Consider the following 25,416-nt stretch of genomic DNA (forward strand, 5'->3'; position numbering starts at 1 on the left):
CCAAGATCGCATTACTGCACCTGGGCAATAGAGCAAGACTCTGTCTCAAAAAAAAAAAAAAAGACACATTAAAGGCTTATTGCCCATGTTTGCAGTCTTATTTCAATTTTTATTCATCTTCAGAATGAATTATGTGGACCGTTCTACTTAGAATAAAGAACTCTAAGACTAGGCGTGGTGGCTTACACCTGTAATCCCAGCACTTTAGCAAGCCAAGGCAGGAGAATTCCTTGAGTCCAGGAGTTCAAGATCAGCCTGGGCAATATAGTGAGACCCTGCCCTTACAATAAATTTTTTAAAAATTAGCTGGGTGTGGTGGTGCATGCCTGTAGTGCCAGCCAGTCAGGAGTCTGAGGTGGGAGGATCACCTGAGCCCCAGGGAGATGGAGGCTACAGTGAGCTGTGTATTCTCATGGGTCTTACATTTTGAAAGACATTATGCTGTACAAATTATACTTATTATAATTGATTTCCCCATTTTTACTAATAAAAAATTTGCCTGCCTAATAGAACTTTTTATCAGCATGATAGCACACTATTTTTTAATTATGTTCTGAAAATAAACTTTTACTTAAGCAAAGACACCTGGCATATGTAAGCCTAGGAAGCTTTATTATGCATAAATAAGTTTGATTTTCAAGAGTTTTTTTTTTCTCACACTGCAAGTAACTTAAGTCTGTTTTATAATAGTCATGTAGGAACTTAATGGCTAAAGAAGACCCCAGGTTGGGCACCTCTAATGAATTTGTAGACTGAAAACTGAGAATTCTGTATAATGAATCAGATTCACACTTCAGAGTTAATACTAACAAGAATTTGAACATAATAATTTGCCTGGAATAGTAAGTAGTTTGTCTTTATATCACTAATAAATAATGATCAGATTTCCATGAAACTTGAATTACAGTTAAAAAATCAATAAGATAAAAACATAAAGTATAATATTTGAGGCTGCTTCTCTATCACGAATCAACGCAAATGCCAGAACACTGCTATAAAGTCAGGGTTTATTTGCCTGTATTGTACTATAGTCAAGTTATTCTTTCTGTATTTTTCTGAACTGGTCTGGGTTCAGTTTCCTAGAAGAAAATACCACCTAGCTAGTTTATGTAGGAAAAGACAGCAAATTATTAAACAGATTGCAGAATTGTTGAAAGCACTTGAATAATGATCCTCATACTTTAGCATAAATCAGTATCAGTTTGGAGGCCCTTGAAAACAGATTGTTGGCCCCACCCTCAGATTTTTTGACTACAGGGGTACACCACCATCGCCCAGCTAATTTTTTTAATTTTAGAGGAGATGGGGTTTCACTATTTTGGCCAGGCTGGTTTTGAACTTTTGACCTCAGGTGATTGGCCTGCCTCACCCTTCTAAAGTGCTGGGATTACAGGTGTGAACCTCCGCATGCCACTGCGCCTGGCCTATTTCCAGTATAATCTTGTCATTAGTGCTCCCCATCATATATTTATTCATGTATTCACTCATTCATTAAACAGGTATTGAATACACACTATGCATGCAAGCCACTGTGCAAATATTGGCAGTAAAGAGTTGAAGAAGATTTTGTTTCTCATTCTCTTTATTGTCCCTATCCATGAACTCCTGTTGAGGGTATAAGAATGAAAATGTCAGGAAGGAATATGGGTAGATTGGAATATTGTAATTATGCCAGTAATTACAATAGTATGACATAAGTGCTAACAGTATTATAAAGCATTTTATAAATACTGAAAATTGTGTGCCTCAGTTCAGGTGTTTATATGTATATTCTTAATATTTTAAAAATAAAATATCTTTTGAAAAAGGTGAGAACCATCCTTAGACTGTTTTTTTAAATGTAAAATTTACTGTCTTAACCTTTAAACAACAACAACAAAAAAATAGAAAGTCAGGTTCTCACTCTGTCTCCCAGGCTGGAGTGCAGTGGCATGATCATAGCTCACAGCAGCCTCAAACTCCTGGGCTCAAGTGATCCTCCCACCTCAGCCTCCCCAGTAGCTAGAATCTTTTTTTAAATGTTTTGTAGAGACAGGGTCTTGCTATTTTCCCCAGGATGGTCTCAAGCACCTGGCTTCAAGCAGTCCTCCTGCCTCAGCCTTCCAAAGTGCTGGGATTACAGGCATGAGCCAGCATGCCCAGAGATTAACGATTTTTAAAAGTATAAGATTTACTCTCATAGTAATTTTTTTTTTTTTTTGAGGCGGAGTGTTCACTCTGTCGCCCAGGCTGGAGTACAGTGGCGCCATCTCAGCTCACTGCAAGCTCCGCCTCCTGGGTTCGCGCCATTCTCCTGCCTCAGCCTCCCGAGTAGCTGGGACTACAGGCGCCCGCCACCGCGCCCTGGTAATTTTTTGTATTTTAGTAGAGACGGGGTTTCACCGTGTTAGCCAGGATGGTCTCGATCTCCTGACCTCGTGATATGCCTGCCTCGGCCTCCCAAAGTGCAGGGATTACAGGCGTGAGCCACCGCGCCCGGCCTCTCATAGTAATTTTTAAGTGCATAGTTTAGTAGCATTAAGTACATTCACACTTGTGTAGCCAACCTCCAGAACTCCTTTTGTTTTGCAAAACTGAAACTCTATACCCATTAAACAACTCACCAATCTCCCCTACTCCCAACCCGTGGCAATTACCATTCCACTTTCTGTCTGATGAATTTTACTACTTTAGGTACCTCATATAAGTGGAATCATAAGGTATCTGTCTTATTGTTACTCTTTTTTTTTTTGTTATTTTTTGAGGTGGAGTTTTGCTCTTGTCACCCAGGCTGGAATGCAGTGGCGCGATCTCGGCTCACTGCAACCTCCGCCTCCTGGGTTCAAGTGATTCTCTTGCCTCAGCCTCCCCAGTAGCTGGGATTACAGGTGGCTGCCATTACACCCAGCTAATTTTTTGTATTTTAAGTAGAGATGGGGTTTCACCACGTTGGCCAGGCTAGCCTCAAACTCCTGACCTCAGGCGATCCACCCACCTTGGCCTCCCAAAGTGCTGTGATTACAGGCGTGAGTCACCGCACCCAGCCTTTGTTAGTCTTTTGTACCATTTTGTGTACTGTTTTTCAGATTTTAAAGTAAATGGAGATATGAAAAAGAAAAACATAGTTAAGGGAACAAAAAGCAAGGAATACAATAATTACAAAAGTAAAGACAGTGGTAATTAAGAAATTTAAGTCACAATAGATGGAATTCCTATAATTTAACCTAGAGAGAAAGTTAGAATATAATTGGACTAAGAAGAAGATGCTGAAGATAGAAGTAGATTTAAAGTTGTAGTTTAAGGTTTATACATCTCACAAGTGGTAAATAAATGTTGATCTTTAGGAATATTACATATCTTACCCCATAAAACAACTGCAAGTGTTGTGTTTTAAATAAACAAACATGATTAATTTTACCAGTGTTAAAAATTCATTTTATAGTTAGCAGTGGGATTCTGGGCATTACTTATAGACTCCTTTGTTTGGATGAAATTATGTCTACAATTGTGAGAAAAACATGGACAGAATTTTTAGAAAACTGAAAGTTTTATATGTTCACACACACCTATGTAAGATGTTACATGGGCAGTAGTAGGCATACTAATATATTAGTCAGCTGTTACTGATAATACTTGATCAGCACACCACCCCTAAGCTCAGTGGCTTTACCAACAAGCATTTATTCTCATCATCATAGGTCTGTAGAACAGCTGGATTTTGGCTAATCTAGGCAGGACTCAGCTTCAGGCTTCAGGATCAATTCATATCTTTTTGTCTGGGACCCACGATCAAGGGGCAACATTTACTCAAGCTCCTATCAATAGTGGATTGCCTGCTCACTAGAAGTGCAAACCCAACTACCCAAGCATATTTTAGATTTCTGCTCGCCTTATATTTGTCAGCTTCTCATTGGTCTGATCAAGTTATGTGGCCAGATTCAAAGTCAAGGGACAAGGAGGTACACTCCATCTATCACGAGACCATGGCAAGAAGGTGGATATATTTTCCTTCCTATAGGGAAGTGACAATTTTAGGAAGTAGAGAGAGTTACGTTCTAAAGTCAAAAGGTGTGTACACACACACACAAGAAGTTGTACTAAATATATAGCTACTCAAAGATATATATACACACACACACACACAAATGCACACACACAAGTATGTATTGGAACCTGTACATTTAGTACCACCTACTTTTTGTGTATGGTATACATTCATTTCTTTGAAAATGAAAAGAAGTTCTTTGTATGTAAGAATGAACATCCAAAATGTACCCACAATGGTATAAATCAAAAATACTTTTCTCACTCTGCTAGCTTTTACTTTTGTCTGTTTTTGTTTTATTTTGTTTTAAAACCAAGATAGAGTTGGATTAAAAATAGAACTTCCTGCATATGCCAGAATTTCTCCAGTGCTTCTAAGCAGGACATGTGAGTGCCTCTGAGACAGGTTTGCAGACAGAAATATGTATGGGGGAAAGAAGAGTACATAAAAGAAAAGGAAGGGTAAAGAGTCGGATTAGGGAAAAGAAGTGTCTGTTTTGGAGATCAAGTACCAGCAACAATTATCTAAACTCCCCTTAAGGTCATCAGTGCCGTTGATATTCTGTTACTTCCTTACTCTCAACTATGTAAGGAGTATGGTTTGTAGGACCTGAGCAATGGTTTTCTTTTCTTTTTTTTTTTTTTTTGGAGACAGAGTCTTCCTCTTGCCCAGGCTGGAGTGCAGTGGCACAATTTTGACTCACTGCAATCTCAACTTCCCAGGTTCAGTTGATTCTCCTGAGTAGCTGGGACTACAGGCACGCACCACTATTCCCGGCTAATTTTTGATTTTTGGTAGGGATAGGGTCTCACCATGTTGCCCAGGCTGGTCTGGAACTCCTGGGCTCAAGCGATCTATCTGCCATGGCCTCCCAAAGTGCTGGGATTACAGGCATGAGCCTCTGTGCCGGGCCTGAGCAAATGATTATGGAGAGGTTTGAGAATAATCAGTAATGATCTGAGGGAGACAAAATTATTATTATTATTATTATTATTTTTTAAGGCAGAGTCTTGCTCTGTCACCCAGGGTAGAGTGGAGTGCAGTAGCACGATCTCGGCTCACTGCAACCTCTACGTCCTGGGTGTTCAAGTGATTCTTCTGCCTCTGCCTCCTGAGTAGCTGGGACTACAGGTGCACGCCACCACACCCAGATAATTTTTGTATTTTTAGTAGCAACGGAGGTTCATCATATTGGCCAGGCTGGTCTTGAACTTCTGACCTCGTGATCCGCCCACCTTGGCCTCCCAAAGTTCTGGGATTACAGGCGTGAGCTGCCGCATCCAGCCCCAAAATTCTTTTTAATATCCTTTCACAGAAGATCAAATGTGCATGTTTAGTAGGAGTCTTTTTTGTCAGATTGTTGAAAAAAATTACAGTAGGTGTTTTGGGGATGAGGAAACAATTGTGGGAGCTAGAAAAGATGAATCAAATATTTTGGTGGTTTTGGAAATGGATTAAGGATTGTTTTCTGAACAGCATTAGTTTCATAAAGACTTGTCCAGTTTATGCTTAAGATACAATTCACTTCACTCTTCTTTTTTCTTTTTTTGAGACACTCTGTCACCCAGGCTGGAGTGCAGTAGCATGATTATAGCTCACTGTAACCTCATCCTCCCAGGCTCAAGCAATCCTCCCACCTCAGCCTGCTGAGTAGCTGGGACTACACATATGTGCCACTACACTCAGCTAATCTTTTGTTTGTAGAGATATGGTCTTGGCAGGTTGCCTAGGCTGGTCTTGAACTGCTGGGCTTAAGTGATCCCCACACCTTGGGCTCCCAAAGTACTGAGATTGCCGTCATGAGCCACCGATCCGAGTCCACCCTATCTCTTTATTCCCAAGCTTTTCTGTCTATTCTGTTCCTACCCTAAGCACATCTCTTTTTTTTTTTGAGATGGAGTTTCACTCTGTCCCCCAGGCTGAAGTACAGTGGTATAATCTTAGCTCACTGCAACCTCTGCCTCCGGGGTTCAAGCAATTCTCTTGTCTCAGCCTCCGGAGTAGCTGGGATTACAGGCACCCGCCACTACACCCAGCTAATTTTTGTATTTTTAGCAGTGTCTGGGTTTCACCATATTGGTCAGGCTGGTCTCAAACTCCTGACCTCAGGTGATCCACCCGTCTCAGCCTCCCAAAGTGCTGGGATTACAGGCATGAGACACCATGCCCGGCCAGTTGCATCTCTTATTAACTCTGGCCTGCCTTATTGCTGACTACTGCCTCTAGCGCCAAAAGAGAAACAACTAGAGGATGTACAGCCTGTTTAATTGTCTGCTTCATTTAAAATTCTTCTCTTAGCAACAAAATTAGATAAAGTCCTAAATATAACTAAAAAATCAAATGTATACATTTGAGGAATGTAATAGCAAACACACACAATGTTCTTCTTATTGTCATTATAGTCCCCAGACTCCTTACAAGGAAAAGTAACTACATTTGTTACATAGGAAAACAGCCCTGAGGCCGGGCGCAGTGGCTCACGCCTGTAATCCCAGCACTTTGGGAGGCCGAGGTGGGTGGATCACGAGGTCAGGAGATCGAGATCACGGTGAAACCCTGTCTCTACTAAAAATACAAAAAAATTAGCCGGGCATGGTGGTGGGCGCCTGTAGTCCCAGCTACTCGGGAGGCTGAGGCAGGAGAATGGCGTGAACCTGGGACGCGGAGCTTGCAGTGAGCCAAGATTGCACCACCACACTCCAGCTTGGGCAACAGAGTGAGACTCTGTCTCAAAAAAAAAAAAACAGCCCTGAATTATTTTAAGCTACATACAAACGCCATGGTTAAATCTGCAAAACACATTATTGAACTGAAGAAGCAAGGCAGAAAAATTCCATTTATATAAAATTCAGAAATAGGCAAAATTAAGCATACAGTGATGGTAATACTATTAAGAAAAGCAAGGAAATGATTACCACAGAAGTCAGAATAGTGACTATTTCTGGGTCAGAGGAAGGGTGTTAGGAACAGGTAGGAGCAAGTAACAGACTTTTGGGACCCTTGGTGGTGTATTTCGTGGCCTTGGTGCTACTTACATAAGTGTTTACTTCATAATGATTCACTAAGCTGTGCATTTTGTATTATAAACATTTTCGTGTATAATGCTTATACATTATACACGAAATGTATATAATTTTGTGGGTTATATTTTGTAAGGTTTAAAAAATGGAAATCAGGCTGGGTGCAGTGACTCAATGTTTGTAATCCCAGCACTTTGGGAGACCTAGGCGGGCAGATCACTTGAGATCAGGAGTTCGAGCTGGCCAACATGGCAAAACCCCTTCTCTACTGAAAACACAAAAATTAGCCGGGTGTGGTGGCAGGCACCTCTAATCCCAGCTACTTGGGAGGCTGAGGCAGGAGAATCACTTGAACCCGGGAGGTGGAGGTTGCAGTAAACAGAGATCTCACCATTGCGCTCTAGCCTGGGCGACAACAGCAAAGCTCTGTCTCAAAAAAAAAAAAAAGGAAATCATTGTGTGAAATGGGAAAGCTAGAGCAAGGGAAACAACTGGGAAACAGACCAGCAGAAATTTAATGGGGAAAAAAGCTATTTATTTTTCTCCAAATGTCTATCTTGTTTTCCTTATAAGAGAGCAAAGGTTACTGTGATAATTAAAATAACATAAAATGGATTGAGGGAGTTGCCTGCTGATGCGATTCATATTTTGTTGTTCAATCAGTAAATAACTGGGGCCGGGCGCGGTGGCTCAAGCCTGTAATCCCAGCATTTTGGGAGGCCGAGACGGGTGGATCACGAGGTCAGGAGATCGAGACCATCCTGGCTGACACGGTGAAACCCCGTCTCTACTAAAAAATACAAAAAACTAGCCGGGCGAGGTGGTGGGCGCCTGTAGTCCCAGCTACTCGGGAGGCTGAGGCAGGAGAATGGCGTAAACCCGGGAGGCGGAGCTTGCAGTGAGCTGAGATCCGGCCACTGCACTCCAGCCTGGGCGACAGAGCGAGACTCCATCTCAAAAAAAAAAAAAAAAAAAGTAAATAACTGGAAGAGATAGCTTTCACTTTGATAGTCAAATTAGTTCATGGTTATTTTCTCAAAACAGAGGTCTTGAGTATGGATTCTGAATTTAGAATTGTCATTTTGTAGAGCAGTTAGGAAAATTGACCAGGGATCTTTGAGTGACATACTCTTTGGTTTAGTTCTATATTGTGAGTCTTGTGAATTTTCTGTATTGTGAATTTTATTTTGAATTTGTTTTGTTTTAAATAATGAATATTATAGTGACTAGGTTTCCACTTTTCTAGTGGTAACTTTAGGCTTAAATGGACATTTCTTACTCAATTAGGTTACTGGTGTTTTCTAAGAATCATTAAATACTTTTTTTTTAAGTTGTATAGAGTAACAGACTCTGTTCTATCATATCTGAAAAGTACAATCTTAGTACAATAGAGGTAATTAAAGTAGAATTATACCAAAAATACTTTGAGAGCATATTTAATGGTGCTTTCTTTATTCTTCAATGAGATGTTTTGATGTGCAATGGTCTGCAAATTAATTCTTCTATTTTTCTTGTATTTTTAAAATTCCTAGTGTATTAAATATGATCTTTCCATTTTTTATTTAATGATTTTATTCCAATCAAATATAAATGTTTTAATTCATTCTTTAATAAAATAAATTGCTGAAATTGTCTCTCCTAATCATAAAACAGCTATTTAAAATACATTCTAAAGAAATTGAAGCTGAAAGTTAGCGAGGAAGGGCACGGAATGTCTTTCCCTTTTTTTCATGTCTTTTCTAACCTTTTGGCGGGGGTGGAATTTAACTTCAGACTGTTATTTCTCTCTCTCAGTTTTTCACTGTTTCTTTCATAATTCACTCATTGAATGCCTTGACTCGGTTAGCAAAGTATGGGCTATTTTTCTTTTTTGTTATTTTTTGCTTTTTCTTCCAAGCTAGATCTATTCAAAATGATTACTAAGTTAAATTTAAACCAGTCTTTCGTATTCGGTATTAACTACTTGTTTGAAGAAGCAAGAAACCTGCCCCCTCTCAATTTGTTTTTAGGGCATTAAATATAAACATTATTCTGATTATGATTACTGCCATTCCAAACATATTAAAAGAAATCAACGTTGTTTATTTCCTATAAAAACATTTGTTCAAAACATTGAGCTCCACAATAAATCATAGTACAGAAACAATATCTTAACAATTTGGATTATTTTGCCAAGGAATTCATTTAACTGTGATCACATTGTTTGGGATTTAAATGTTTTTCTCTACTTGTATGAGAACTACATTGCTTGAAAACTACAAAAACTAATCCCCAATTTGCCTTTCTACACAGAGTGGTAAAAGACGAAGGAGCTGACATAACCACTAGTGTGTTATATTTAAGCTTCCCTTTGCTGCTTGCTGCACATGTAACAATGTTGTTCTTTCTTTGACACAGACCCAGACAAAAGCTGAGTGTAGCAAGGAAACAGACAGAACGCCTCCAGTAGTGGCCCCCGCCTGGCTCCAGGATTTGTAAACAGAAACATCCCAGACTCCAATGAGACAGACAGAGGTTCCCTGTCTGTTTTGCATTCAGGAAGTGTTTGCTTGTATAAGCCCAACTATTGCACAGGCATACATTGCAGTGTTTACATTTGGCTGAGTATTTAAACGAGAAAACTAATAGGGAAGAAAAAGAGGGTTTATTAGAGGTAGGAGAACAAGACGATTCAGGTATAACGTGGATGTAGTGTATGTTATGTACAAAGGTTTTTTTCTTGTTTGTTTTTAAAGAAATAGACAACAAAAAATAGGAGTTTTCTAGTTAAAGGCCTCTTTTATTGCATGCACATGTGAATACACATATTGAAATATCTTTCCTGGCAGTTTTTCAGGGATCTCATATTTTTAGACCATGTGACATGGCCTTGGAAAGTTTTTATTTGAAATTTAACCAATCATATGGTTTATAATGAAACGGGAAAAGTTCCCTCGTCCTCACAGGGTGCGTGATGCGGCGTGTGGCTCACTTCTTCAGTGCCCCTCTGCTCAAACCTCTGTGGGAGCATACAGACAGGCAGGCTGTGGGGTTCCAACCCCACAACAGTGTCTAGGGAGGAATGTCTACAGCTCCTGAAGCTCCAGTGGGCGTGTGTTACAGGGTGCTCTTTTAGTTTGCCATCTATAGGCAGCTTGTGTTAGCTCAATTAGACCCCCTTCCTTATCACGAGGACAGAGGGATTTCTGTATCCTAGGGTTTCTTGCCTTGGTGTACCGGAAGAGTCGGCTCACACCTGGGCTTGGAGAATGAGTGCAAGGTTTATCAGTAGAAGTAGCTCTCCACCGGCTGTGGTGGCTCACGCCTGTAATCCCAGCACTGTGGGAGGCTGAGCAGGTCGGATCACAAGGTCAGGATATCGAGACCATCCTGGCTAACACGGTGAAACCCCATCTCTACTAAAAATACAAAAAATTAGCCGGGCGAGGTGGCGGGCGCCTGTAGTCCCAGCTACTGGGGAGGCTGAGGCAGGAGAATAGCGTGAACCCGGGAGGCGGCGTCTGCAATGAGCCGAGATCGTACCAGTGCACTCCAGCCTGGGCAACAGAGAGAGACTCCGTCTCAAAAAAAAAAAAAAAAAAAAAAAAGTAGAAGTAACTCTCAGCAGATGGGGGAACCCTAAGGGAGATGGTTTTCTCCTGGAGTTGGGCCGCCCAGTGGCCAGGACTCTCCTCCGTCTGCCCCAGCCAAACTCTGCGTCCTTGTCCTTCGGTGGATGGCCTGCCGGCGTGTGGGCGTGTGGGTGCCTGTCCTTGTGTTCTTCTGCTGGCGTGCTGCTCTCGACGACCAGCCACTTTCTTCTGCCGATGTTCTCCTCTTTAAGTCTGGCCTCCTGTGTGTCTGTCCGCTAGGGTGTCGGGTTTTTATAGGCCCAGGATGGGGACGTGGCAGGTCAGGGTGGTCTTGGAAATGCACCATTTGGGCGGGAAAGCAGTTCCTGTCCTCACCTAGGTCTGTGGGAGTGGAGCCCTAGCCAGGGACCCACTTTTCTCTACCCAGCACTTACCCCGCCCCCCGTTCCATATCATTTAAAGAGGCCATGCTCTTCCCTTCCCAGCACTATAACATTTTTAAAATGTTTTAAAACTTTTTTCATCCTCTCCAATACATGAATTAATAATCCATATTTCAGATTTTGAATTAATGAATATTTAATGTAAAAAGTGTTGTTGCATTTTCTTTTATAAATTTGAGAATAAAAGCAAAGAATGCTGAACCTTCAAAAAACTATGAGAAGACTCATACAGAGTTTTGGAAGTAGAAGGACCTTAAAAGTCACTTATAAGGTCACTTATTTTTGTTTTATAGTTTAATGTATTTTAATAACAGACAGGAACAGCAAAAAGACAGCATTAAAAACATGTACTTGAATGCAGGACAACTCAAAAAAGTAGAGTGAACAGATGGAACCTACTCTATGATTAAAATGCTACAAACATCATTTAGTTGCTGTCAATAAGAAATTTACTTACTTTCCGAAAATCCAAATGCAGGCATTGTCCAGAAAAATTTAACAGGTTTATTTGTAATTGTTATGGCCAAGCATGGTGGTTTATGCCTGTAATTCCAACACATTGGGAGGCCAGGACAGGCAGATTGCTTGAGCCCGGGAGTTTGAGACCAACCTGAGCAACATGGCAAAACCTTGTCTCTACAAAAAATAAAAATTAGCTAGACGTGGTGGCATGAGACTGTAGTCTCAGATGCTTGGGAGGCTGAGGTGAGAGGATCGCTTGAGCCTGGGAGGCTGACGCTGCAGTGAGCCGTGGTCATACCACCGCACTCCAGCCTGAGTGACAAAGTGAGACCCAGCCTCAAAAACAAACAAAAAAAATCAAACAAAAGAACAAATTAAATAATTGTTATGAAGTTGAACTTTTAAAACTTGTTCACTGAAATGTTTTGACCTTCATTAAATGCTTTATGTCCCACATTTATATTGAAAATCCACATACAAATAAAAATGGAAAAACTACCAACACATAATTTCTGTTCCCTATTTTTTCACTCACTGTCTTATACTTAGGTGCCTTTTGACCCTATGGGGAAAAAATAATGTTCAGAACTACCAGTAACAGGAAGAAGATAATATTTTTTCAACGGAAGTTTTCCATCATAGTAGATTCCTTTTTTTTTTTTTTTTTGAGACAGAGTCGCACTCTGTCACTCGGGCTTGAATGCAGTGGCGCGATCCCTGCTCACTGCAACCTCCGCCCTCCGAGTTCAAGTGATTCTCCTGCCTCAGCCTCCCAAGTAGCTGGGATTATAGGTGCCTGCCCCTGCGCGCAGCTAATTTTTTGTATTTTTAGTAGAGACAGGGTTTCACCATCTTGGCCAGGCTGGTCTTGAACTCCTGACCTCATGATCCACCCGCCTCGGCCTCCCAAAGTGCTGGGATTACAGGCGTGAGCCACCGCACCCGGCCCATCATGGTAGATTCATAAGGATGCTTTCTACAAATGCAGTGTGCTAGTTGGATATCTTTTGGCATGATTGTTACATGTTTGGCATGGATAATATACAGGTTAGTGTCTTCAAAAAGGCCAACCAGACAGGCCTACTCAACCAGAGAGATAGCTATTTGTCAAAATACCAATAGCTGTACTCTAGATGTGCCAATCTATTTTGAAGTCCCGAACAATTTCTCACCTCAGACGCTGGAAGAAAAGTTTGCCAATCAGAAGTTCAGGGGACTTCTGATTAGTACTTATTACAGAGTACCTCGCAAATAGGTCTGTAATTCTGAGGTTTCTTCACCTATCCTGTAGAGGGCACTCTCATAGGAGCAGCTGGTTTTTTTGTTTGGTTGGTTTTTTTTGTTTTAATTTTGGAAATGGCTTTACTCTGTCTTCTAGGCCGGAGTGTAGTGGCACAATCATAGCTCACTGCAGCATCTAACTCCTGAGCTCAAGCAACTTTCCCAACCTAGCCTCCTGAGTAGCTGGATTACAGGTGTGAGCACTGTGCTTGATCTCTTATGAGCAACTTTTGTAACCACTTGCTTACTGGATGCTTTACTTCCAGTTAACTTGTGAACATTATTGTGCCTTTTATAAGCCATGGTATAGAGACCTCCTTACTTATTCTCCTCCTTTGGCTGGAGCTTGGCAAGCTAGAGGTGGTGCTGGCATTCTATAACTACTTTATTTTATGCATAAAGAAGTAAGAGCCCAGAAAAATTATATAATTTGTCCACAGTGGCTAAAGTGGGGCTAAAACTTACGACCTCTTTTCACTAAACTACTTTCCCACTTTTACCTGAAATATTTTGGGAATGTAATATTATCAGTAATAGACTACTTATTTCCTAACAACTGGTTGTTTGTGATAATGTTAAATTATAGTTAAATTTTGAAGTTAAATCACTGTTCGTCATGCTTGCTAATACTTGATGTAATGCCTTAGGACAGATTTTCCTACCTAGGTGTCTCAGTCAAAGTAGCGCAGACTGGGTGCTTAGTTCTAGAGTCTGGGAAGTCCGTGTTCTTAATAGTGCCTGTAGATGGTTGTCTTCTTATTGTAACTTACATGTTACATGTAACTCACATGCCAGTGTTCTCACATGGCAGAGAACAGAAAGATCCTGTGTCTCCTCTTTTTAAAAAAATTTTTAATTAATTTATTTTTTTTTAGACAGAGTCTCACTCACCCAGGCTGGAGTGCAGTTGTGTGATATCAGCTCACTGCAACCTCCACCTCTCAGGTTCAAGCGATTCTCCTGCCTCAGCTTCCCAAGTAGCTGGGATTACAGGCACACACCACCACACCCAGCTAATTTTTTGTATTTTTAGTACAGACAGGGTTTCATCATGTTGGCCAGGCTGGTCTCAAACTCCTGACCTCAAGTGATCCACCCACCTTGGCCTCCACCTGGGATTACATGAGCCACCATGCCTGGCCTTTTTTTTTTTTTTAAATAAGGGCCCTAAACCCATTCATGAGGGTTCTACCCTCATTATATAATTACCTTCCAAAGGTTCCACCTCCATATAGTGTCACGTTGGGGATTTAGGCTTTAACGTATGAATTTGCAGGGCACATAAATATTCAGTGCATTGGCTAGGTGTGATGGCTCACACTTGTAATCCCAGCACTTTGGGAGGCCAAGGCGGGCGGCTCATGAGGGCCGAGGTGGGTGGATCACGAGGTCAGGAGTTGGAGACCAGCCTGACCAACATGGTGAAACCCCATCTCCACTAAAAATACAAAAAATTAGCTGGGCATGGTGGCGTGTGCCTGTAATTCTAGCTACTCGGGATGCTGAGGCAGGAGAATCGCTTGGACCCAGAAGGTGGAGGTTGCAGTGAGCTGAGATCGCGCCACTACACTCCAGCCTGGGTGACAAGAGCGAAACTCTGTCTCAAAAAACAATAACAGCAAAAAAAATTAGCCAGGCGTAGTGGTGTGCGCCTGTAATCCCAGCTACTCGGGAGGCTGAGGCGGGAGAATTGCTAGAGCCTGGGAGGCAGAGGTTGTAGTGACCCGAGATCATGACATTGCACTCCACCTGTGCAAGACAGTGAGACTCTGCTTTAAAAAAAAAAAAAAAGAATTCATTAAATGTTCAGCTGTTTCTTCCTACTCACATGTACTGTGGTGTCCTCCTCCACCCACTGCTTTACCTAGAATAAGAACAACTTTGGGTCTTTTCACTCTTGGAAGAGTCTTGTCATATTCTACTTTTTAATCCATTTAGTTTCCTTTTGTCCTTAGATCTTATTTTTAAAGAAAAGGTTGTGATTTTTAGGTTTTCTAACTTGTTGTCAGGGAGGTGTTTCGGCTTCTTATTAAGATGGGAACAAAATTATTTGCATCTTCCTATACTCTAAGCAAAAGTGGGAGTCTCTTTTTTTCACACTGGTCGAGACAGTGTCTTGCTCTGTCACCCATCCATACTGGAGTGCAATAACGCAGTTATGGCTCACTGCAGCCTCGAACTCCTGGGCACGAGCAGTCTTCCTGTCTCAGCCTCCCAAGTAACTGGGACTATAGGTATGCACTACCACACCCAGCTATTTTTTTTTTTTTTTGGAGAGACAAAGTCTTGCTCTGTCACCCAGGCTGGTCTCAAGCTCCTGGCCTAAAGCAATTCTCCCACCTTAGCCTCCCAAAATGCTGAGATCACAGGCATGAACCACTGTTGTCTGGCCTTTTTTCACTTTTTTTTTTTTTTTTTTCCCTGAGATGGAGTTTCACTTTTGTTGCCCATGCTGGAATGCAATGGCGCGATCTCGGTTCACTGCAACCTCTGCCTCCCAGGTTCAAGCGATTCTCCTGGCTCAGCCTCATGAGTAGCTGGAATTATAGGCATGTACCACCATGCCCGGTTAATTTTTGTATTTTTAGTAGAGACAGGTTTCACCATGTTGGCTAGACTGGTCTCGAACTCCTGACCTCAGGTGATCCGCCCACCTCAGCCTCCCAAAGTGCTGGGATTGCAGGTGTGAACCACTGTGCCTGACCCTTTTTTCACATTTTAACATATGTGATATGATAAATCATTTTATCTTATCTAAAAAGCTGTCAGTTGAGGCTATTATTATTATTATTATTTTTGAGTCTCGCTTTGTTGCCCAGGTTGGAGTGCAGTGGTGTGATCTCGGCTCACTACAACCTCTGCCTCCTAGGTTCAAGGGATTCTCCTGCCTCAGCCTCCCGAGTAGCTGGGATTACAGGTGCACACCATCACACCCGGCTAATTTTTGTAATTTTAGTAGAGATGGGGTTTCACCATGTTGGTCAGGCTGGTCCCGAACTCCTGACCTAGTGATCCACCCACCTGGGTGTCCCAAAGTTCTGGGATTACAGGCGTGAGTCACTGTGCCCGGCTGAGGCTATTATTTCCTTATCACCAAGAAAAAGAAATACTGTCAAATAATTTTACAGTGCCACAAATATGATATATCCCACTGTAGGAGATTTTAAGATGTGATCAATGTATATATTAAAACTGATGAAATATGGGAGTTGTCACCTACGTACATGTGAACTTGATTGTTAACTCTGGCAGAATGTCCACTTAACAGCAACCCTTCAGTGTTTCTGTCAACAAACCATATGAGAAGTCAAATGAGTTGTATTGTTTGAAAATGTTTCATTGGATAACAAAATGTTAATGGTTGCTAACGTTTAGTGATGGGCCTTTGGAATTTGTATGTATACTCCACTTTGTATAGTAGTAAGTTTTTTATAATAAAAAGATTAAAACTAGAAGAGGCAACCTTCCATTGGCACTTTCTGGCATGATCAAGAAAGCATCTGCATTAAAATTTTCAGTATCAGTGTTAGTGGATGGAAAGAAAATTCCAGAGACAAAAGTCGAAATAATTTTTTAAGGAAATGTTGGGTTATGATTCTCAGTGATGTTTTTAATGACACATAAGGTAGAAATGTATGGAAAAATAGGACATACATTTGAAAAGATATTCAGAGGAATCTAACTCTAAATATGAAAAAGTTTTAGAAATACCTACACCAATTTATTTTGCTTCTGTTTTTCTTTTTACGGGCTGTATAAGAATGATTTTAATAATCTCTGTCCAAATAAGTCTAAAGGAGCTTATCAAGAAGTAAAGCATAAACATTCTAGGGGCTAAGTCATGGTTGTAGTTTAAGCAGCATACTTTTTAGTATCTCTTATTCTGAATAAAAAAAAAGTAAGCACCGTGTATATAGTTAATCATTTTTAGTGTTTCCAAGATACTGCTTTTCTTCATAGGCTATAAAAAGCTTTTGTTGTTTATGTTAGTAACAAAAACAATTTTGCAAATGGAAACATTTTTAGAAACCTTACTATTTATATTAGTATTATATAAATTTATCCAGTTTCCAAAAATTTGGGTAATGCTAAAATCACTTTCCAACAACTAGAAAAAGACTAGGAAAATTATCATTTCTATTTTGTAATAAAAGCTTGATAAAATACACATTAGTTAGCTGTATACAATGTTCTCATAATTTAGTAAAAGCAAAAAAAAAAACCTAGAAAGCTAAATCCTAGTGGAAAAATCTGTATTATTAAATTTTCAATTGTACTAATTCTGTACTTTTATGTACAATATTTGGTGTTTCAGGTTTTTCCAAAATCTAACCTTTGTTACATTACAATTTTAATATTTTATTGGTAATGTCCTTTAAAGAACATTAATCTAAATTTTAAATATTGAAATTTAAACATGTCCACATATTTCAGAATTAAAAATTAGATTTTTAAAAAATAAAATTAGATTCCTTATCACTTCTCATTCCTAGTTGAATTTGAAATACATTTATCAAATAAGTAATATGGTTCAGTTCTTTTGGGAATTATAATGTTGGATATCTTAACTCATTTGCAGAAACAGTTTTATCCATAATGCCATGTTACATTTAATATTTAACTTTATTTTTTATAGAGAAGACTTAAGATAATCTTTATTAACTCATATTTATTTGAATTACACAAGAATGTAAGAACACATTTAAATATTCAGCCTTTCTCATTTGGATGTAGCAAAACTTTGTTTCATGTTAGATCTATGAATTTTTTTATTCTGACAAACATTTAAAGAAATATCAGTTTTTGGCTGGGCGCGGTGGCTTATGCCTGTAATCCCAGCACTTTGGGAGGCCGAGGGGGGCAGATCACGAGGTCAGGAGCTCGAGGCCAGCCTGACCAACATGGTGAAACCCTGTCTCTACTAAAAATAGAAAAATTAGCCGGGTGTGGTGGCACGTGCCTGTAATCCCAGCTACTTAGGAGGCTGAGGCAGGAAAATCACTTGAACCCAGGAGGCGGAGGTTGCAGTGAGCTGAGATTGTACATCTATGACATGGATAATATTCAGTGATAAAAGGAAATGAACTACTAAGCCACAAAAAGACATGGAAGAACCTAAAGTACATATTGCTAAGTGAAAGAAGGCAGTCTGAAAAGTCTATATATTGTATCATTACAACGATATGATTTTCTGGAAAAGGAAAACTATAAGCACATAAAATATCTTTGTATAGTCATCAATCTATAAATTATTTAGTTTTGTGTGTGTGTATGTATTGAAAATAGTTTATTTTTTAGGTTTAGCAAATTCTAAAAATGAGTTAGTTTGTTTTGTTTTTTGTTTTTTTTGTTGTTTTGTTTTTTTTTTTGAGATGGAGTCTCACTCTCTTGCCCAGGCTGGAGTACAATGGCATGATCTTGGCTCACTGCAACCTCTGCCTCCCGGATTCAAGTGATTCTCCTGCCTCAGCCTCCTGAGTAGCTGGGATTACAGGCACGTGTCACCATTCCCGGCTAATTTTTGTATTTTTAGTAGAGATGTGGTTTCACCATGTTGGTCAGGCTGGTCTCAAACCCCTGACCTCGTGATCCGTCTGCCTCAGCCTCCCAATGTGCTGGGATTGTCAATAGTTATGCTGTGAACATGTGTGTAGAAGTTTGTCTTTGAACACTTGGTTTTGGTTCTTTTTAATATATGCCTAGGAGTGGAATTGCTGGGTCTTATGGTGATTCCATGTTTAACTTTTTGAGGAACTTGCAAACTGTTTTCTACTGTATATTTACCATTTTATATCCCACCAGCAATGTACAAGAGTTCTGATTTATCCGCATCCTTGCTAGCACTTTTTATTTTCTTTTTTTAAAAATTGTAGCCATGCTAATGTATGTGAAATAATATCTCACTGTGGTAAAATGAGTTTTATATGTAGCTTTTCTGCCTGTAAGTTACTCTGTATGTTAAAAGGAGGCACAATGATCAATATGTTAAAATCTATTAATATCTAATAAATGGGCTGGGCACAGTGACTCATACCTGTAATCCCAGCACTTTGGGACACCAAAGTGGGCACATCAACTTGAGACCAGGAGTTCAAGACCAGTCTGGTTAACATGGTGAAACCCCATCTCTACTAAAAATACAAAAATTATCCAGGTGTGGTGCTACACATCTATAATCCCAGTGACTCAGGAGGCTGAGGCACAAGAATTGCTTGAGTCTGAGAGGTGGAGTTTGCAGTGAGCTGAGATTGCACCACTGAACTTCAGCCTGGGCGACAGAGCAAGACTCTCTTAAAAAAAAAAAAGAAAGAAAGAAAAAGAAAATCTAACAAATGGCCTGAAAATTAAGAATATTTCAGTGTTGTTTCAACAGATCCATCTATAGAAATATAGTTTTGACATTTTAATAAGCAACTTCTACTTAATTTGATTGAGACAAATAAATTCATTAAAACAGGAATGCCCATTAGAGGAACTCTTCACCATAGAGGCATCCTACTTTGCCATAGAAGCTTCTAATTTGAGTATAACATGCTTGATTTTGATTGAATATAAAGAATGAATAAAGATGCTGGCAGTCATCAAGCACAGCCTCTGATCAGTATTACCAAACATTGCATAACTATGTCTAGTAAAATAATGAACAGCTCTTTAATAGGGTAACTCATTCTATTTTAGACAGGTCTATTTATAAGCCATGTTTTTCTGTATGCTGAACTAAAGGCTGTTATCCTTGAAGATACACTGATTGGAACTGGTTATTCTTTCTTGGTCCAAATCAAGTCCATTTTTTGATGTGAAGACAGCTATCACATCCTCGCAAGTTTTCTTTTTTTCTCATCAGATGTTTTCAGTTCTTTCTACCCATCACAGTTCAGAGGTCTCATACCTTCACAGTTGCACTTGCTGTCTTTTGGATATGCTCTAGTTGGTGGCCATCCATCCTAAAGGGTATTTGCTCTAGACATGATCTGACCCACAGAATGGAACTTAACACATAAAATGTTTACATGTTCATGATAGCCCTGTGATTTACCTATGTGTGTTCCCATTCCATTCTGCAAGTGAGTAAACTTGGGCTCAGATAGGTGAAGAAACTTCCCGAAGGTCATATATTAAGTGGAAGAACTGAGCTTCAAGTCCAATTCAGATTCAATTACCTGCAAAGCCATGCTATTTTCATTAATAATAATATCAATATTGATAAACATAACTACCATTTATTGCGTAGATAACACATGCTTTTTTAAAAAAACTTTAATTTTTTTTTAAGAAACAGTCTCACTACATCACCCAAGCTGGAGTGCAGTGGTACAATCATGGCTCACTGCAGCCTCAAATTCCTGGGCCTAAGCAATCCTCCTACCATAGCCCCCTGAGTGCATGCCACCATGCCTGACTAATTTTTTTTTTTAATTTGTTTTAATGCCTGGCATTTTGCTATGTTGTCCAGGCTGGCCTTGACCTCCTGGCCTCAAGTGATCCTCCTGCAGCAGCCTCCCAAAGTGTTGGGATTACAGGCATGAGCCACCGTGCCCAGCCAGATAATATATTCTTGACATCATATTCGGTACTTAGACTGCCATCTAAATCTTACAGCTAACTTGGGAAATACAGAGTACTATTTTTATAAATGAGGAAATTGAGGAGTTAAAACCAAATGTGATTCTAAAACTGTTAGATTCTAAGACTCTTAATAGTATACTATCCTCTTCTACGCTGTTTCATGGTATAGTTGATATTTCAATAATTAGGAGCACACCTATTTGGTGTTTCAGTGTTCCAAATCTATATGGAATAGTCTGTATGATTAAAAAATATAATTTGTAATTATCACAAAGTTGCTAATTTTTTCTTTCATTTCCTTTGATGCAAAAACATTGCTGATTTGATTATACATTGATACAGCCTTTCTAAAGGGCAGTCTGTCAGTATTTAACAAAATACTTTTTCAAAAAATGATGACGTTTCAAAATTTGTTTTCTTTTAGGTCCACCTCATTCATTTAACCGAGATGAGACAATAATCATTGCTTTGGCATCAGTCTCTGTATTAACTGTTTTGATAGTTGCCTTATGCTTTGGATACAGAATGTTGACAGGTAAAAATTACCGTTTTTTGTCCTATCATTTATTAAACATGCAATTTAAGCAGTTTATTTGCTCCTTTTAAATGCCCTATGTTAAAAAAAAAAATAGTCTCAAAGTTATGCAAAGTACAGCCAGCCTCAGTAGTTATCACATATGGACAGTATTGTTTCATCATTTAAATTATCAGTCACTACCCCTTTCCATGCCACTGGATTATTTTGAAGCAAATCACGGATACAATATATCTATAAATATTTAATTAGATATTTTTATCTCTTTAAATATTATCTCTATAATACAGGAGCTTTAAGAATACATATCCATAACACCATTTTCACATCTGAAAAAATAACAGTAATTCCTCAGTGTCATCAAATGTCAAGTTGGTTCTAATAAACTTTAGGTTTGATGGACTGTTTAGGAAGTCAACATTCATTCGAATAACTTCTATACAATCTTCTTTAAAGTTTTTATAAAAATATTGCTTAGGGTTTTAAACTTTTAAAGTAAGTCATTATGAAAGTGTCTCCCAGAATTTGGCTTTCATGCTATTCTGCATTCATCTTCATTTATAGATATTACCTAGTTTAGTAAATCGCTTTACTCCTATTGACATTAGGCATAAATCTTGCTGCTAATCTTTCTGCAGCTCTTCTTTCTAAGTGTAATATTATAAAAAGTGTAAAAAAATATTCATTTTCAGGCCGGGCGCGGTGGCTCAAGCCTGTAATCCCAGCACTTTGGGAGGCCGAGACGGGCGGATCACGAGGTCAGGAGATCGAGACCATCCTGGCTAACATGGTGAAACCCCGTCTGTACTAAAAATATATATATATAAAAAACTAGCCGGGCGAGGTGGCGGGCGCCTGTAGTCCCAGCTACTTGGGAGGCTGAGGCAGGAGAATGGCGTAAACCCGGGAGGCGGAGCTTGCAGTGAGTTGAGATCCGGCCACTGCGCTCCAGCCTGGGCAACAGAGCGCGACTCCGTCTCAAAAAAAAAGAAAAAAAGATATTCATTTTCAGAAAACCATATAGTAGTAATCTGTTTCCTGTTCCTATAGGAGACCGTAAACAAGGTCTTCACAGTATGAACATGATGGAGGCAGCAGCATCTGAACCCTCTCTTGACCTAGATAATCTGAAACTGTTGGAGGTAAGTTTGCTTTTAGATTATGGACTATTGTTTCTACTATAATACTAGACCTGGAACAGTGACTTCATTCACTCATTAAGACATTCATTCATTTATTTAACCCTTATTTACTAAATTACAATTTTTTTGTCAAGGCCTATTCTAGGCACTGGGAACATAGGTGAACAATACAGATATGTCTCCTGGGGCTTGTATTTGAGTTGAAGAGTCTACAAACAGGTACAGGAATGTATGATATAATTGCAAATAGTAGTAAGCGCTATGAAGAAAAGTATAGTGAATAAGAGGCTGGGCGCGGTGGCTCAAGCCTATAATCCCAGCACTTTGGGAGGCCGAGATGGGCGGATCATGAGGTCAGGAGATCCATCCAGACCATTCTGGCCTACACGGTGAAACCCTGTCTCTACTAAAAAATACAAAAAACTAGCCAGGCGCAGTGGTGGGCGCCTGTAGTCCCAGCTACTCGGGAGGCTGAGGCAGGAGAATGGCGTAAACCTGGGAGGCAGAGCTTGCAGTGAGCTGAGATCCGGCCACTGCACTCCAACCTGGGCGACAAAGCGAGACTCCATCTCAAAAAAAAAAAAAAAAAAAGAAAAGTATAGTGAATAAGAAAGTGATGAAAAGGGAGTTATTAAAGAAAATACGGGCCAGGCACAGTGGCTTATGCCTGTAATCCCAGCACTTTGGGAGGCTGAAGCGGGTGGATCACCTGAGGTTGGGAGTTCGAGACCAGCCTGACCAACATGAAGAAACCCCGTCTCTACTAAAAATACAAAATTAGCCAGGCGTGGTGGCGCATGCCTGTAATCCCAGCTACTCAGGAGGCTGAGGCAGGAGAATTGTCTGAACCTGGGAGGCGGAGGTTGCAGTGAGCCAAGATCGCACCATTGCACTGTAGCCTGGGCAACAAGAGCAAAACTCTGCCACAGAAAAAAAAAAAAAAAGAAAAGAAAATATGGCCAGGTGTGATGGCTCATGCATGTAATCCCATCACTTTGGGAGGCCAAGGCAGCGGGATCCCTTGAGGTCAGGAGTTCAAGACCAGCCTGGCCAACATGGTGAAACCCCATCTCTACTAAAATACAAAAATTAACTGGGAGTGGTGGCACACGCCTGTAGTCCCAGCTGCTTGGGAGGCTGAGGCTAGCGAATTGCTTGAACCCAGAAGGTGGAGGTTGCAGTGAGCCAAGATCATGCCACTGCACTCTAGGTGACAGAGCAAGAATCCATCTCAAAAAAATAAAAAATATATATATATTTAGAAAGAGGTTGACCTTTGAGTAGAGATTTGTACAGGGTATGAGAATAAAGACATGAAAGTTTGAAAAGAGTGTGCCACAAGGAATCCATAATAGACAACAAATAAATACTCCTTATCTGCATATAGTACATATTTTTGTAGATACATAAAGCTCTTATATGTAGAATTTAAGTTTCATTTGGTGATATCTCAGAAGCTATTTGGTGATATCTCAGAAGCTACATTAAAAGTGTTACCATGATGAGTGTTTTTATGATATTTATTAAGATTGACTTGAAAACTATGGTCCCCAAACCAGAGACTATTAAATAATAGGTATGATAGATTTGACTATATAAAAAAATTGTAAGAACTTTCTGTTTTGGGAGAGACATACCGTAAACAAAGACAAAAGCCAAATTTGAAAAATAAATTTCAACATATAAGGGAAGACTTGATAAAGAACCGATATAAATCAAGATGAAAGAAACATTCTATAGCAAATGGACAAAAAGTCTAGGTGCTGTGACTCACACCTGTAATCCCAGCTCTTTTGGGAGGCCGAAGTGGGTGGATTGCTTGAGCCTAGGAGTTCAAGAGAAGTCATAGGCAACATGGTGAAACCCCATTTATTTTATAAAAAATGCAAAAATTAGCTGGGTGTGGTGGCACATGCCTGTAGTCCCAGCTACTCGGGAGGCTGAGGTTGAAGGATCACTTGAGCCCAGGAGGTAGAGGTTGTGGTGAGCCTAGGCAACAGAGACCCTGTCTCAAAAAAAAAAAAAAAAAGGGACGAAAGATATTAACTGCCAATTCACAAAAGAAGTAAGTGTGGCTGAGAAATGTACAGTAAGATGTCCAATTTATGAGGCTGAAAGAAATACTAGTTAACCCATGGAATTTTAACCATGATTAAGTGATAGAAACACTTCCAAACATTGCTGAATTAACTATATATTGATACAACCTTTTAAAAGGACACTTTGTATAATTTTTACTTGGAAATAGTGTATTAAACACAACATATATCCTTAAATAAATGATGGTAAATCCCCCACCTGTTTTATTAAAAAGTAAAAGCAATCCCCAGAAGCCAAAAATAACGAGAATGGGTTACATTTTACTGGTTCTTTGTGTGTTGAGTAATTTTTTTGTATTCTGGATATTGCGAATATTGTATTGTGGAACACTAGACTCTTCTAAAGTGTGTCAATTTTTGCTATTTTAGTAAGCAATTAACTTGGTTGAACATATACCACAAACCTGTCTGGGGCAGAAACTCAAATCTCAGTTCAGTGATTTTATCTTTTTTTTTGAGATGGAATCTCGCTCTGTCACCCAGGCTGGAGTACAAGGCACGGTCTCAGCTCACTGCAGCCTCCACCTCCTGGGTTCAATTGATTCTCCACCCTCAGCCTCTATAGAGGGATCTTTATGCAAGTATTTAAGTCTCCACACAAGTGACTACAGGCGCATGCCACCACGGCCAGCTAATTTTTGTATTTTTAGTAGAGACGGGGTTTCACTATGTTGGCCAGGCTGGTCTCTAACTCCTGACCTCATGATCCACCTGCCTCAGCCTCCCAAAGTGCTGGGATTACAGGCATGAGCCATCACGCCTGGCCTCAGTTATTTTATCTTTAGCTGGAGACTGTCTTATATATTCATTGGGTTTCCCTCTCTCTGAATTTCTCCTTTCTAGGGTTCTCCCCTCACTTTTTAGCAACTGTGGCTGTCCCAAATATGCCCTGAGTTTCTCAAAGCCAGAACAATTTTCTGTTTTTCTTTTTTTTTCTTTTTGAGACAGAGTCTCGCTAGGTCGCCCAGGCTGGAGTGCAGTGGCGCGATCTCGGCTCACTGCAAGCTCCACCTCCCAGGTTCACGCTATTCTCCTGCCTCAGCCTCCCGAGTAGCTGGGACTACAGGCACCCGCCACCACACCTGGCTTTTTGTTTGTTTGTTTGTTTGTTTGTTTGTTTGTTTTTGTTTAAGTAGAGACGGGGTTTCACCGTGTTAGCCAGGATGGTCTCGATCTCCTGACCTCATGATCTACCCACCTCGGCCTTCCGAAGTGCTCGGATTATAGGCGTGAGCTACCACACCTGGCCTCTTTTTTCTTTTTTTTTTTAAA

General features: G+C 40.0%; 1 protein-coding gene across 2 annotated transcripts in view; it reads left to right on the forward strand.

The window, feature by feature from the left end:
* The window catches only part of BMPR2 (bone morphogenetic protein receptor type 2), a 200,977-nt gene that overhangs the window by 133,092 nt on the left and 42,469 nt on the right, over positions 1 to 25,416 (forward strand). For both annotated transcript variants that reach the window (XM_007965888.3, XM_007965886.3), the window contains exons 4-5: positions 20,793 to 20,903; positions 21,954 to 22,045. In XM_007965888.3, the coding sequence (XP_007964079.1) occupies positions 20,793 to 20,903; positions 21,954 to 22,045 (203 nt within the window). The remainder of the gene's footprint in view (positions 1 to 20,792; positions 20,904 to 21,953; positions 22,046 to 25,416) is intronic.

This window comes from Chlorocebus sabaeus, chromosome 10 (assembly GCF_047675955.1).
Source record: "Chlorocebus sabaeus isolate Y175 chromosome 10, mChlSab1.0.hap1, whole genome shotgun sequence".
NCBI lineage: Eukaryota > Metazoa > Chordata > Mammalia > Primates > Cercopithecidae > Chlorocebus > Chlorocebus sabaeus.